The 16261-nt window shown below is 29.8% G+C and overlaps 3 protein-coding genes across 5 annotated transcripts; 1 reads left to right on the top strand and 2 right to left on the bottom strand.

The window, feature by feature from the left end:
* Window positions 1–328: 328 nt before the first annotated feature.
* LOC137929632 (lysosomal acid phosphatase-like) lies at window positions 329–5243 on the bottom strand. The gene is made up of 6 exons (XM_068772675.1): window positions 4949–5243; window positions 4637–4732; window positions 3499–3738; window positions 2274–2574; window positions 1273–1484; window positions 329–661 (listed from the first exon to the last, which is right to left on the bottom strand). The coding sequence occupies exons 1-6, from the start codon at window positions 5153–5155 to the stop codon at window positions 518–520; spliced, it is 1200 nt and encodes a 399-aa protein (XP_068628776.1). The 5' UTR covers window positions 5156–5243; the 3' UTR covers window positions 329–517.
* Window positions 5244–7673: 2430 nt separating this feature from the next.
* On the top strand, window positions 7674–16095 carry LOC137929540 (retinol dehydrogenase 11-like). Of its 3 annotated transcripts, XM_068772540.1 has the most exons (7): window positions 7674–7719; window positions 13107–13157; window positions 13246–13380; window positions 13445–13804; window positions 14577–14695; window positions 14913–15130; window positions 15295–16095. In XM_068772540.1, the coding sequence occupies exons 3-7, from the start codon at window positions 13263–13265 to the stop codon at window positions 15410–15412; spliced, it is 933 nt and encodes a 310-aa protein (XP_068628641.1). In that variant the 5' UTR covers window positions 7674–7719; window positions 13107–13157; window positions 13246–13262; the 3' UTR covers window positions 15413–16095. The 3 variants fall into 3 exon arrangements, with proteins under 3 accessions (XP_068628641.1, XP_068628642.1, XP_068628640.1); XM_068772541.1 differs by lacking the exon at window positions 13107–13157 and having other exon boundaries at window positions 7682–7719; XM_068772539.1 differs by lacking the exon at window positions 7674–7719 and having other exon boundaries at window positions 13052–13167.
* LOC137929527 (retinol dehydrogenase 13-like) lies at window positions 8611–10653 on the bottom strand. Its single transcript, XM_068772519.1, has 5 exons — window positions 10466–10653; window positions 10020–10382; window positions 9830–9951; window positions 9208–9425; window positions 8611–8816 (listed from the first exon to the last, which is right to left on the bottom strand). The coding sequence occupies exons 1-5, from the start codon at window positions 10581–10583 to the stop codon at window positions 8675–8677; spliced, it is 963 nt and encodes a 320-aa protein (XP_068628620.1). The 5' UTR covers window positions 10584–10653; the 3' UTR covers window positions 8611–8674.
* Window positions 16096–16261: the final 166 nt, after the last annotated feature.

The raw sequence follows: 16261 nt of genomic DNA, 5'->3' as shown, positions 1-16261 counted from the left end.
TTACTATTAACATGATCCGCTTCTATATCATTTATATGCTGTGGTAATGATTAAATAAGTGTTATAAAAAAAATGACACGATGAGATTTAAAAAGTAATTTCTGTGACATAATCATTTTTTCTATGGGATGACATTAAATAGCCACAAATCTATTTATGCAGGTTTTTGATAATATATCATTATTTAATATATATTACATGATATATTGACATTAAAAATGTATAAAGTTATTTATGTAAAAAAAACTTACAGCAAATGTACAAAAATAAATTGAATTTAGTTTTGAAAGTTTTTGGAAAAGACTTTTGAAACTCTTAACATACTGGCTAATTTTGTGACAATGTTATATTTTTAAAAAATGCCGGTATAACAGCTTAGACATATTAGATGATGTTAAAAAGTGATAATAGAGATGATAAATATATTACTAATAAAATTATCACTGACTTTTTAAAATCGCTAAATAAAAATTTATTTAAAATCAATAAAATAAGGATATATAGCTCCTGTTGTATGTTAATTTTGGCATTCTTTTTCCCAATCGGCCGGAATCATAGTTTCTAGATATCGAAGAAAATTACTCGCTGTGCAGGAGCCTTCACAGAATGGGATCTTTAACTCCATAGGCACTTCCACCTTAGTGTTGTTACGATAAAACAACTAAAAAAAATTGTAATACTGTATTATAAAACTAATAATACTTAAAATGTGTATGGGATAAATGTAATGCAAATGTCACATTGACATAGACTTAGAGAAAAGTTTATGAAGGTTGATTTTTTATAGGCATAAAAGCTTTAAAGAGGTAAGCATGTAACTCATTTATCTCAGAAAAAGTTATACAAATTTTACACCTATATCCATTTAGGTTGAATAATCAGCTTGAAATAAGTTAACAATTTTTTTTCTATTGTAATGTGGCAAGACAATAACTTCCGAGAGTACAAACTCTGTGGAGACAGACATTAAATAATAATTACTTTTAATAATAATCCGATTTTTTAAAACCGTTTATCAGTACATTTAGAATCTAAGAAATCACTGATTTATGGATAGTTTGTACCAAAAATTAATTACCATTACCATACATTTACAGGAGGTTCCACATAAAGATCAAAGATGAATAATCACTTTAGGGTAACAAAAACTTTGATTATTAAAATATCAGTAAATGAAATAACATCCTAAAAGAATAAACAGTTATAAATTTCAATTGCAGTGAAATTAAAATAGATATTTAAAAAAACAAATAATTTCAATGGAATTCTTACTTTGACAAAAAAGTTGTCCTGTTCAACTTCCTCATGGAGTTCCAATGTAAGGCTGGCGCCATACTCTGGTTCCAGTAACTCTTCGTATCCTAGCACCCTCCACAGAGCCACTACGTTCACATCATGCCCAGAATAAATGTAAAGCAGTTTGTCCATGTTTGTATGCCTAATACTTTCTTCAAAACTTTTTTTTATTTCATCCAGAAATGGCCCTATAAAATGATGTACATTAAAACATTCAACAACATTCATATCAAACTTGGTAATAGATTAATTATAAAAATTAAAAGAAATATAAAAACTTCCGTCATATTAAAACATATATTTTTCTTTCTAATAAGTCTACGGGTAAAATACAATATTTGTGTATAGACAAAATTTATGCAATAAATGGCTAAATTTATTTCTGTCATTATTTTTTTGTGGTCAAATGTTTTTGTTGTATACAGTAAAAATGTATAATTAAAAAAATATGTAGCCTCTACAAATAAATATATTTTATTGTCGACGTATTGTCTGGTATAAATAGGTGGCCGTGGCGATAAACAGTATTGTCATCTTGCGCATAGTATAAACAGGAATAAAAACAAGGCAAAGATTAACGCCATAAATCTTGTACAGTGTATATTTATATGTTTATGACAGCGTTTTTCTTTAAACATTTAACTACCCTTCAAGTAATGCACTCTTTTCGTGGACATTTTAAAACATGATTGTGACAAATTTTACTTAATTTTGATCACTGAAGATGTCCCAAAATAAGATTTACAATTACTCCTTGTGATGATAAAATTTATCGCCACTTATAGTAACCATAAAATTTAATTCTAGGTTAAGGTGCAGAAAAACTAACACAATTTAAATGTACTTTTCCTGTAAGATCTGCAGTATTTCATTCTGCTTCTTTAAAAAAAAAAACTATATTTATTGTTTAAAAAAGAAAAAGTGGAAATAAGATGGAGAGATGCTTAACTAAAAATTACTATATGACAATTACTTGCCTACTTTTAGCCTTTGTAATGTTTTATTGTATGATAATAAAGCCAGGCTGAGCATAAACGGGGTGCGCATTTTATTTGGAAAGACATTCTTAGTCCAATCCGGAAGCTTCAGTCCAGCTTCTTGCTGCGTTTGTAGCGTGCTGTACAAGAAGTCTACATCTAATATGCTTCGCATGCTTTGGTTTGTGTGTTTGCTCAAATAATCGAATATTTCGGAAAATTTAGGATCTGCGTTTTTTTCATTTAACAATTCTTCATACATTGCTTTAGAGACTTTGCAGGGTTTGGTCTGTGCTACTATCTAGAAAGAACACAATAGTGTGTTATGTACAATCTATTTAAGAAGGTTTTCTAGTCATGCTTTATATATATTTAAAGCTACAATACTATCTCCATATTTTTAACTGTTTGAGTGCAGACAAATATGACAACTTCTTGTTTTGTGCCAAACTTGTTGAAAACATTAATCCTCCAACATGTCAACAATGCTTTGTTGCAAATTTCATATAGTCAAATTTAAAGAATATAATCATAAGTACATAGAACTTTTTGTTTTCATTTTGGAATTCAAAACAATTACATAGAATTATAAGGAAGGGAGTAAATCATATTTTTTTGTTAAAAATTGCAACACTTAACAAAATAATTGATAAATTTTTATGATCTTTTCTAATAACATTATCATGTTATTAAATTTAGTTAATTCATGGTGTATACTCAAACATTTTAATTTTACACACATTTCAAAATAATTTTTGGCCCTCAAACAGTTACAGTTTGTACTAATCTAAAAGTTTCATACATCCTATAACATTGTTATACATTTTTAAGTTTGCGGATCTCCGTTCCGCAAGCTCCATTTCAATGAAGCTACAGAAAGCCTGATAATGGCTAGTAGCAAAAACTTTAATCATTTCACCTAACTAGTTATACATATCATTACAAATGACTCTGATTGTTGAATTCTGTTTTACAATAATACAATGCTACTACATCTCTTAAAAGTTATTTAAACTGTACCAAAAACAAATAATATATGAATTGAAAAAGAGACTTACTTCGAAATATATATCAATATTCACTCAAAATTACAAATATTAGAGATTACCATTCTTTTAAGAAAAAAATAATAATCATACTATACACAAATATATCACATGTTAATTGAAAATTTATGCAATATATTTTATTATCTTTCTATAGGTAATTATTAAAAAAATCTTACATTATCCAAATCCCTAGGTAATGAATGCACAGGAATTGGTTGCCATGGTATCTCAGGATGCCACAATTGGCGCTCTGTGGGTGGGTACAGTCCAGCCAAAAAAGTATAGGCACTCATGAGGCATCGGGACTTATCACTGCTCTTTACATATATATCCTTATCATAATACTCCTCTGGTATGAAATTAGCATAATAGCTTCGGTATTTTTTGCCCAATTCATACATTTGTAGCTTTCCAGCCTAAAATAAAATATATAAAATAGTAATTTAAATACAATCATTATCAACAATTGTATACACAGATTGATATCTATACTTCAATCTTGCACTTAATCTACTGATATTCTGCCTGATAAATATGTCCTTATAACCATGTTGCAAAATTTTTAATATTCCATTATGAATTGAAATTTAATGAGAGTTGAAATTCAATTCATTGAAATTCATTTGTAGAAAAATTATTTTTTAAAGAATTTATTTGTCCTGGAAAATATGCCTCAAGGCAATGATAAAAATGTGTAAACTATTGAAAAAAATAGAAGATTTAATTTTTAACACTTAATTAAATGTAATTGAAAATTAAATAAAAGCAGATTTTTTACTAAAATAAATTTGTAAAAGTTTATCATCATCATAACAAGCAATAGATACCCACTAAAAGGCATCGAAATCCCCTAGTGTTTCATTTAATTCTGATAAAATATAACAAATATATAATATCAGAATTAAATATATAGACTTGGGTAAAAGTACACACCTCAATAAACTTATACAAACAATTGTACTATACATTTTAAAATACACATTCATAATTTTATAGATATCTTCAAAAACATAGTAATAGAAAAATGATCTAGTCAGATAAAAGTTAAAAAAGAATGGGAGCAACCTGTATATAACGATAGAAATGTTAATTAATGCAGGTAATCTAGAAACAATATACATAGTATAACTTTTTTCCAAGGAAAGGATGTTTTCTTTGATATTTATCTTTAGCTTTGTTTAAGTTATCTAGTTAATTACTTAACCGAATTAATATTTTTCAAGATAAAATTAGTAATAATTTAGATAAAATTTAAGTCTAAAAAAAAATATTGTAAAAAATAATAACTTAATTGTTAAAATTATCTGAGCTTACATTTGTTAAGCTTCCAAGTCCATCTGGCCATTGATAATTCTTGAATGGATCACTTTTATAATTGCTTGTTGGTGTTCTAGCTCCATGGCGGAATAACTGAAAATGTATGAAAATATTAATAATTATATTACATAGCTAAAATTATAAGTTTGGATACATTTTACTTAACAGTGACGGTTTTAATTTTTTTTTCTTGCTTTTAATTACTATTACAAAATTATAAATAAAGAGTTTGTTGTTTATCTCAATGACATTTAAGAGAGTAATTCTTAAAATATTCTGTTGACTGTTTACAAAATGGTAAATACTTACAATAATGACAAGGCGTAAGGTTTTAGATTCATACGGGAGTGTTTCACTTAAAACACAATATCCAAGCAAACAACTGAGCACTGCCAATCCTAATACAATAACAGCTAAAGTGGTTGATCTCTTTGGAATTGAGTGACAGGACTTTTTTTCTGATTTGGGTAGAGATTGTCTTCTCCATATATTTTCATCGTTATCATACTCCATCATTTACAGTCACTCATATGTTTGTATTAAACGGAAATATGACAAAAAACAATGCACATGAAATGTACAATATACCGCAGTAAAAAAGATGTTAACTGTTGTCAATCAAATAAAAATGACAATGACAAGATAAGCTTCGGTATAATGTATCATAACTTAAAGATTGCACACCCCTAAAACAAAACAAATATATTATCTATGAGTAAAACGAAATATTTTTTTTTAAAGAAAAACTGTATAGTATCCCAAATTGAAATCTACTCTCTTTCTAAAACGTTTACGTGACAAATTCTCTCTCGCTAATATTTATTCGCATTGCTATGGTGTTGTAAGCTATAACTTTTAGCATCAAGAACTTGAAGTTTAGGGAAGTGAATATAACCTTGACAGCTTTAAAGGTCAATATCTTGTTATTCTTTCTCGAAGACCTGTCCATTGTTTGACTCAACGCTGATAGCGAGCACCACTTTCGCTTTTGTACATCCTTTTTTAAATCCCATAGTGACTATATTAAAATGGTCCGACTCATTGCTGAAAATCTTATTTCAACTTGTGCCGTGATTGAATTTCGTGATTGAAGCGATTATGCATTAGCCTATAATCTAAGGTCACAGAGGTGCTCGAATCGAAAGATAAAATTTTATCTCTTAAACATTCTCCTAATATAACATTTAAACATCAATGTGAACTTTTTGCAGCACAAGCTGAATGGTCACTATTGCCAGAAAATTTAGAAGTTCTTTGTCATTACTTACATTTTTTCTCATATACGTTCTCCCATAATACATTTTCTCGTCAAAAAAAGTTGTGTATTCTTCTCGAATGTTCTGTATTCTTTTTTTTTTTATGAAAAAATGCTGCTTGTCCTTTGGCGTTTACAACTACATCAAGTTTAAGGAGGTTTAAGCGCTAAAGTTGCTTAAATTACAACTTTTTATAGTTAATATGGTCGAGAAGTCCATTAAGAACCATAACTCAGGCTAATACATTATTTATATTACCACCACGTTGTATATTGGGAGACTGAAAATCTGCTATTGGGGCTGTAGAAAGCTGAATCAGATGGCTGAGAGAGGGTATCACGGTTTTGGTCTACCTCGTAATGCTTGTAACATTCCGATTCAAGTGTGCGCGAAAAGATCGAAACCCACCTCGATCGGATGTTATTATTTTATTTAGTTCCATTAATATTGACTTACACCCTTACCTGAAAACAAGTGCTTAAGAATTGACGCCCTAGTTTATGTGCTTATTTTGGTATAGACTATTGATAAATTCAGTCATTATTGTTTTTTTTATGCCCTTCCCCTATTTGGTTTTTAAAACCCCGCGTATCTCAAAGCTATGACAGGGATTATTATATTAATTAGTTTTTCATCACACTTTTTTCGCATTTTCTTTTCTCGTCCTTCACAATTTCTATCACTATATCCTCTTTCAATCTTCACGTTATTTTTCCTTTCGTACACAACCCTTACACACATCGCTCTGCATTCGTTTCAATCATTGATATCACAGTTATTGCTTATAATTTTGTTTATCGTTTCGCTTTACCTGGCCTTTACCTTTCATTATTATTGATCACCTCCTTTACAATTTTATGACAATATCTTAAGAAAATATGGCGGCGTTCTTTATCTCCCGTGAGGAAAGCCATTTTTGTTAGTAATGAACATTTAAGTCTAAGTAAGGCTTACTCGTAGTCTATCTACTTGTCTTCTATCTCTACTTTATACTTGGGGGACCGGTAAGTAATGTCGTTTTTGTTGACATATTTTACAGATTGAAACCGTCATTGAAAATTTGTGTACTAGATGGCAAAAGGTTGTTATTAACGAAGGTAAATATATTGTTGATTAGAAATAAAAACTTGTTAAAAATGTATTCGTGTGAATTTAAATTAAGAAAGCGACATTACTTTCTTGTCCCCCTCGTATAATGAAGATGAAACAGTGACAAGAATCAGTTAAAGAAAAGGGTTAATTTTTTATTAATATCGATTATGGAAACTAAAAATTACAACACAATTCAAACGGACACACATAACTGTAGATATTTTTATTATCTAAATGGAAAATCTTGTCCCTGTTATTTAAAGTTTACCTGAAATTAAGCCTTTTTACTTCTTTAGACATTTTCTTGTCATTTTTATCCCAGAATATTACTTACTTTTAATTAGATTACACCGCAAAAATTGGCAAAATGTTCTATAGTTCGTTTAATATATAATAAATTATATATTAATAATATGCAATAAATTATATATTAATTATTTTAATATATAATTTTATTTTACTTTTTACAAAGGCAATTAAAAAATGACGGGTTAGTTGTTTTTGTAACATTAATTTACAAATTTACGTAACAATGAAAAGCAATTAACAAATTATTTTGGTTTTCGAATATACCAGTATTCTTTGAAATATTTTTAAAATTTAAGCCCGGATTTTTCAAAGTAAACAAAAATTTTGTGTAAATTTCTATTTCAAAAATTATAACAACACTGAAAATCATTAGTTACTGTGAGAAGTCGGATTATAGGTTTCACGGTGGAAATCACTTTTCAGGTTGGTACTGCTTAAATCCAGCATATAAATAATGTACTATGGTAGAGTAGCATTTACGCAGGATATTCTACAATTTTTCGCAAAAAACATTGGCATGAAGGTCGTAACATGTTTTACGTGTGCAATTTTATTTTTGATAACGATAAATATAAAATCGAAAAATGATACCAAACGTTTTAAGATTTTAGCCTCATGAAAATGAAGGTGCTACATATCGGGTACAGTTATTAATAAGAACAATTCGTTAGGGAAACATTTCCATTTTAATAATGTATCTTAGTTTGGAATCGGTATTTCGATTCGATCGCAAGAAATGAGTACAACCCAATATTATTTCACTAAGTTACATACATATCTAAATTTATTTAAACAATTCTTTTGATATTTGAATAATATGCATTGTTTCCACATAAAAGTGTTTTGAGAATATTAATAACACTATTTAGCTGATTAAAAGGTAAAAAAGAATAAAAAGTCAAGATATTATTTTATTTATTAGGTGCAAATAATAAATAGATATATAATTTAAAAGATTGTACAGTAAGTTTATATTTTAACAATATAAAATTTTTAGGTCAATACTTAATATTACTACTTATATTTAAATAAGAAAAAAAAACAAACAATTATATAAAAGTGGCAAGAACCAATAATACTTAATTTCTTAAATTATTTTCATTAAAAGGTCTAAAAAGGAAAAATAGTAAAATATTAAGGAAAAACATAAAATAATGATTAAAAAAAAACAATATTTAAAATTAAAAATGATTCAGAATTGTTATTGAATTCAGTACGAAAAATATTTACAAGAAATAGAAATTGCTAAAAAAAGCAGAAAACCATTTTATAGATTAATGGTTTTCCATTTAAGCATGAAATACTATACCTCCATATATTACATATAAAATTAAAGATTTATTATTAATTCCTACATACAAATCCCATTAATTATAATTTATTTATTCTTCACCCCTGGATCATTAACTGTAAATGGATTAAAATCTTGAAGACCAACAAGTTCCACTGAAATATCCCATAATTTTTTTGCATATTCATCATTTAGAGCATTTGGATGTGGCGTTGTAACAACACAATCACTGTAAAAAAGATAATATTAAAATTATTTCATGTATCGTTTTTTCAATACAACAAAAATTCAAAAATATGTATGAAGTGTGTAAGGCTTTTATAAAAAAAGTTTAGATCACCTCAATGTGTATGCAATTGAATGTAATTATGAAAAATAAATAATGATCTATTAATAACAAAAGTTCCAAATTCATGGTTATTCTTGAGAACTAATGCATAATTTTTTATGCATTAGTTTTTAGCACATATTTCAATCTCTAAAAATTATGAATTGAATTTTTATAAGGCTTATTTTGTATAACAAACATTTATGTTTGAGGCAGCGAATATTACAAGTTTCTCCACAGTTGTAAGTACATAAATAATACTTTACATAAATAATAGTACAAAAATTATTACCTGTAATATAGTCCAGTTTCATTAGCACATTTTTCATCTATTCCACAATAAATTGTGGTTTGTGCTCCTAGTTCAGGAGACTTCATAAAAGGGCCAAGGAGTACACCAAATAATTTCCTTGCTCCCCAAAACAAGGTTTCATTCATATGACGTCCAAGCTCAGTTTTAATTACTCCAGGATGTAAGCTGTATGTATTAATTCCTTCAATATTATGTTCCTACATACAAAATTGAAATATAATGAATCTTTTAATTACAAATAATACTAATTACTGCCTTTAAAGTTAAACCAAAATGTAAATATTATCCATACCCATTATTTTCCATCATGGGACCCAGGCTCCACAGGGGAGAAATCGAAAGTAGACTTAACACAAGTTTAATCTTTTTCTAGTAATATAAATATTATGTATGTTAAAATGGGTGATGTAAGAAAAAAATGTTAAGGTGGGCCTTCTCTTAATAAGGTTAGAATAGTTATTTACATTTTTGATCATCTATGTAAACAACAAAACATTGCAGTGGTATTAAGATTTTCTTATTAAATTTAATATTACTAGGTGCAATTGGGTTCATTGTTCAATGTTTTTTAAAAATTACAAATATTTAATTTTTTATTTACTTTGAGTTTCTTTGCTAACTCCCTAGAGAACAAGACATTAGCAAGTTTGCTCTGTGAATATGCCTCCATGGCATTATATCGCCTTTTCTTGTAATTCAAATCATCAAAATTTATGCCATATTCTGAAACAAAAGTTCATCAATGCTATATTTGTTGAATAACTAAAAATGTCATCATTATTACTAATTACTTGTGTGTGCTTTTGAAGACACTGTAACAATTCTTGCCGGAGTACTGTTTTTGATACGGGGCAAAAGAAGCATCGTTAGAAGAAAGTGGCCTAAATGATTGGTGCCAAATTGTATTTCAAATCCATCTTCTGTTTCGCCTTTAGGGCACATCATAACCCCCGCATTATTAATTAAAATGTCAACATGTGGTTCAGTGTCTAATATTTTTTTGGTGAAATCGCGAACAGATTTCATAGATGACAAGTCACATTTCTCTAAAACCAAAACGCCAGTTTCTGGTAATTCTTGACATTTTTCTTCAATTTCTCTCTTCGCTTCTTGAGCTTTTTCTAAACTTCGACATGCTAATATTACTCGAGCACCTTAAAAATAAATAGTCTTAACAACTCATTGACATTATTTTTCGTTAATCTAGATTTTGTATCGTAATTACATATTAATATACCTCTTCTATAAAAGTCCAAAGCGGTTTCTTTACCGATACCGACATTACTTCCAGTTATAATTGCAGTTTTACCGAATAATTTTACTTTACTTAGGCATCTCCCACTAAAGAAAGACATTATTAAGTAAAAAAGTAAGTCGATTTCGACAAAACTTTTGAGTGAAAAAGTTCCGTTACTTAAGTACGCAGTCAAATGATTGACATTAAAATAGTGCTGCCAAGTATGTATCTTCATTATATCATAAAGATATTACATTGCCAATCTTTGACATTCAAATATTTTACGTAGTTAAAAAGATATCTAACCTTTTAACTACGTAAAATATTATACATGCATTAAATTTTACTGATAAAATAGCTGCAATATGTATGTGTACAAACAGAGTGTATAACATGTAAAGATATTTAAAAAATCGATCGAAGAAGAGGGTAAAATTCGTTTGCGTGGTTGTTTTATTTTTAACATTCATGTATTATTTCTAAATATCCTAAATATAATTTATTACAAATTTTACATGCGATATGGTCATAAATACTGTTATAGTTAAAAATAAAAAAAATATAACTTTTGTATTTGGTCTTTGCCATTTTTAAATGATTGCTTATTATGTTTTCTTATTTTCGCGGAAATTGGTGATAAAATATTTTGAGATATTAAAACAGCAATGAACACATAAATTAATGGGCGGCGTTTCGAATCGTTTATCGTAATTATTTTGAAATCTTATTATTACCGCATTATGCAAGTACGTCATAAGTGTATCTGTAAATGATCTTCCTAGTCGACTTTAAAGAAAAAAGCTCGATAAGACGTATGATTTATAACATCTCGAGTTACAGATAAATCTACTTCTTGATCCCTTCAGTATCTTCACTTCTGTTACTAACAAAGGTAAACACAATGTTTAATTAAGTATATTTAAAAGATCGTGGCGACTTTCTCGCACATTTAATATTGAACATACAATATTCCAGGCCACTCCTTCACGCGCACTACTTTTTTGTGGGTTTATGTAACATACGCTACGTGTAATATTTTATTAAATCAACATCTACTATCCTAGTTTCATTTAAGCAAGGTAGATGACAATATCCCATTAGATAAATTTTTATAATTAAAAATGGTGATAATGATATAGAAATAAATTTATATTTTTTATTTTACTTGTACATGGTTAAAGATACGAAAAAAATAAGATGCATGTGAATAACGCTGAGCACACAAATCATGAGAACATCTTTAATGCTTCAAAATAAAAGTATAATGTGAGTAAGTTTCTATTAAAGAATAAACGGACAATAAATTATAGTAAACCTTAAGCCGCTGGGTAAAGGTCAAGCAAAGACATCGTCAAGCGGTTCCAGCTGTTTTCCGGTTTCAAAATACATATTATTTCCCTCTTTTGCTCTTCTCTTATAGTTTGGCTTGTTCAAAACACTAGTGTTTACATGTACTAATTACCGGTTAATTTACTCAGTGGTCGATACCATTCTTAAACTATTTCATATCAATAATGTTACTTCACTAAAGTAGTGTTGCTATTTACTTAATATATATGTTCATATTACTTAATATATGCTTTTTAATTCTCGTCATTAGAATCTTTTTCTTTTCATTATTTGAGTGACATTCTCATTTTTATACTTCGCCTAAACTGCATCTATATAACTTAGTTTGTCGGCTCCCTCGTAAACCTCGGCTCAGGCCGTTACATTACATCTAGTATTATTGGGCTAGTCCTTGGTATTATTACGTAAATAAAACATACACTTTATAACGGATTTATTTTAAGAAAAAGTCAGCCTAGGAGTAAAGAGAGCGGTAACCGGAGTAAATGCAATGGTCATTCCATATGGAATAATTGTATTTATCGAATCACATCACTGTTTATACAACTGTGGTATAACATCATAAAAGGTTCCACACGTCCAGCGTATAAGTGACTCGTTGTGGAAACTTGTCAGAGCCCTGTTGCAGTTAAGGCGTTATTCGAAGTTCGACGTCTGTCAATTAAAGAATTATTCACTCTTCGCTTAAAGTATTCGCTGGTTAAGGTGGCAGATATAAATACTTTAGCTAGTACTACGTCGTAAGTTACGTACGTACGTCGTCTGTTAATGAGAACATTATTCTCTCTTCGCTTATAGTGTGGCGTCGGTCGAGGCTAATGGGTTAGCAATTGGGCGATTGAATGTAGCTTCAAGTGTGGTATCCACACATTATTTATTTCCGCTTTTTGTACACCATAGATAATAACTAAAAAAATAAACTATTCATATAGAGGTACAAGAGCCGCTGTTATCGCTTTCTACCCGACAACCTTTGGATGGAGATGAGAGACATGAAGGAGAGGGCAGTTTGGGGTGGATACACATACAAAAACATACAATGCTATACACACATACATATGCACAAATAGATATATATATATATAAATATTATTATATATATATATATATATTTATGTATATTTAAATATATATATATATATATACGTAAAAAGGGTATTACATAAATAAGAATAAACAACAAATATTACACATTATCCTATTTTAGAGGCCATGGAAGTGCTGTTTCGCCATTTTTTTAATTGCTGACAGCGATTTAGCGTATCTTATTAGTTCTGTTTACTCATTCCAGAACGTGACAGCGACAACAGTGAAAGATTTCTACATAAACATAATGGAATAAGTAAAATAGGGTCCGGATTTAGATATTTTTTTAGACATTTCTTACAGAAATATTTTAATGTTTTCGCGGTAAACTTTATTTTTTTAAGGATTACGATACAATAAAATGGATTATTTAAGCGGATGGTGTAAAAGCAAGCGACGTTTGGATGATCAAACAGTGATCATAACTGGAAGTAACACAGGGATCGGAAAAGAAACCGCATTGGATTTGTATCTAAGGGGTGAGTGACCTTAATTGATTGCCGATGTTGTTCCGAACATTGCATTGTGGTTCATTGCATTCAGGTGCTCGAGTAATACTGGCATGCCGCAACTTGGATAAAGCTAAAGCAGTAACGCAAGATATAATGAATTCAAATGGAGATGGTGATACAGGATCATTAGTTATTGAACAGCTGGACCTGTGTAGTTTAAAATCCGTTAGAGATTTCTCTACGCGAATTTTAGAAAATGAGAAGCAAATTAACATTCTTATTAACAACGCTGGCGTGATGGCGTGTCCGAAGGGACAGACCGAGGACGGATTCGAGACGCAGATTGGGGTCAACCATTTTGGACACGCATTGCTGACACTCTTACTTTTGCCGCAACTCATACGAAGTGCCCCTGCAAGGATTGTTACTGTGTCATCGCTAGCGAATATGTGTAAGTTATCGAACTATAACTAATATATTATCAATCTATATATTATCGTATAGGTGGTTAAGAGTGGCTTGTAAAATGGAAATGGGTAAAATCGTTGATTGCGGCAACGTCGCTTCCCTTTTGGAGGAGGAAGAGAGCCGCCACATTTTCTTGCGCTTATATTACAAGGTAATAAGTAATGTAGTTAAGCGAAACAAAACTGTGTAAGAAGACACTGTAATAGATTTTAAGAAGAAATTGTATACAATAACGTAAAACAGAAAAATTGAGGGAAATAAAATATGAAGGATGAAAGAAGGAAGAAAGATTGAAATTGTGAAGGATGAGAGAGAGAGAGTGAAAATAGAAAGGCTTATATTCCTGTCCCAAAAAAAAATATGGGAGAACGAAAAAAAAATCCTAATTTAAACATAATTTCAGCTGAAGAATGTCTACTACTGGGTATTGGCCACCCTCATAGATTTCCAATTGGACCGATTGAAATCGGCCTTCGTCCAGCGTCTTCCGATGTCCTTGGAAATGTCATCTGGAGCCTACCCTTAGCAAGTAAACGTCTTATGATGCGCTAGATAGTCTCCACTTCAGAGTCTTAAAATATAGGTACTGTACTATGCTGATTATTTTCATTTGCCTAGAAACCTCCTCAATCCTGATGCGATAACGTCCAGAAATCCTGAGCAATGGCATCTTCATAGCACGTTGCCAATAAGGACCGGTATAGGGTCTGCTGATTTAAAAAGAATACTTTTTAAAACTATTCTGTTATTTCTAGTTTTTAATTTAAATCTTGATGACATAAACCAAGAGAAGTCATACAACGCTTTTAAAGCGTACAGCGCGAGCAAAGTTGCAAATATAATTTTTATGAAAGCTCTAGACATGAAGCTTAAGGTTTGTGAATGTTTTTATTTTATGTAATATCAATAGTTTAATCAGTGTTTCTTATTTGTGTTTAAACAGATTATATCTATAAAATAAGTTACAACAATTTTACACTTTTTAGTCGTTAGTGCTAAGGAGTTTCTAATGCTATTTGTAAAATTGGAAAGATACATTTATATTTGACATATTTTCATCATGACGTCAACTTTTTAACTTTTTTTTTCAGGAGCATGGTATAAAAAACGTTAACACATACAGCCTTCACCCGGGCAACATCAGTACAGAACTCGGTCGACATATGGATAAAACTTTGTTTAATGGAGCTACTTGGGTTTTTAACAATGTAATGTACTACTTCATGAAGTCACCCCGCTGCGGCGCTCAGACCAGCATCTATTGCGCGGTTGACGAGACATGTGCAGAAGAAAGTGGATTTTATTATAGGTCTATTAAATAAGCTATTAGTCCAAAGCTCTTAATATTTATTACCTGATTTAAATCAATACAAAATACTTATTTGCTGTTTACATTAATTTGTTTCTTGTTTAAAATATTAATCTACTACTTATTAATTTCTGGGATAAAACCAATAATCCTTTTTGTTACAGTGATTGCGGAAAATCTTCTATGGTAAATAGACAATGCAAGAATCCAGATATCGCACTGAAATTTTGGGATTTAACGATAGAAAAATTGCATCTGCAAGACTACAATCCATTTGTATGAAAGTAATTCTTGTGTTAAAACTTGGTAGCACTTATATTAAAATTATTCATTTTAGTTTTCTAGCAGTCCTATAATAATGATATTAATCGATTATTTAATTTTTATTAAAAATAATATTATTCAATTGTCCAATTTTATAAACTTATTCTATTTCATTTAATTTTCGCGGGTAAATAGTTTTTAAACCAAGAGTTTCTTAATTACATAACCAATGACAGTCTAAACAAATCAAAATGTCATAGTGACAGGTGCTGCAAAAACGTATACAGCGTTAATGTATTAATATAACGCTTCGTATTGCTGGCCACTACGGTCAATAACATAATTCTGCTTTAAATAATTTTTGCGCATTCGAATTTGAATTTGAACGAGAATTTGAATTCGTACGTCGCCAGTTATGCTCCTGTTGATTCCTTATTAAAACTCAGATATTAGGAATCTACTTTATTTTTAGGAAATACAAATTATACATAAAACATAAATTAGCATTGACACGTAAAACGAACTGACTTCGCAAAAGTCATGTCAAAAACGAAAGAGGCCAGGCGCCCACTCTCCTATCGTTTTTGCATTTGGGCTGAATGTTTAAGGAGCAAATACGGGCACAGGTGGTAGTTTCCAACCTAAACGCGTATACATCAAATGTAAACTACATGGGAAGGGTTTTTTTTTTAAAAATAAAGTTGAAATATTGTAACCTTCTTCATTTCATTTTTATACCTTTACTACTCATGTCTCTAAGCGTATATATAGTTTATATTGGCTAGAGACTACAATCTTGTAGCCGCCACTTTTGAACCTATGTACAAATGTTACGACACCATTGCAAAGCCGCGAGTCCCGTCCTAT

Source organism: Battus philenor, unplaced genomic scaffold (genome assembly GCF_028537555.1).
Source record: "Battus philenor isolate CCGP_79_NKW_IND1 unplaced genomic scaffold, ilBatPhil1.0.hap1 SCAF_5, whole genome shotgun sequence".
NCBI classification, from domain to species: Eukaryota; Metazoa; Arthropoda; class Insecta; order Lepidoptera; family Papilionidae; genus Battus; species Battus philenor.
Note: the sequence above shows the minus strand (reverse complement) of the source record. Positions and strands in the feature narration are given on the sequence as shown.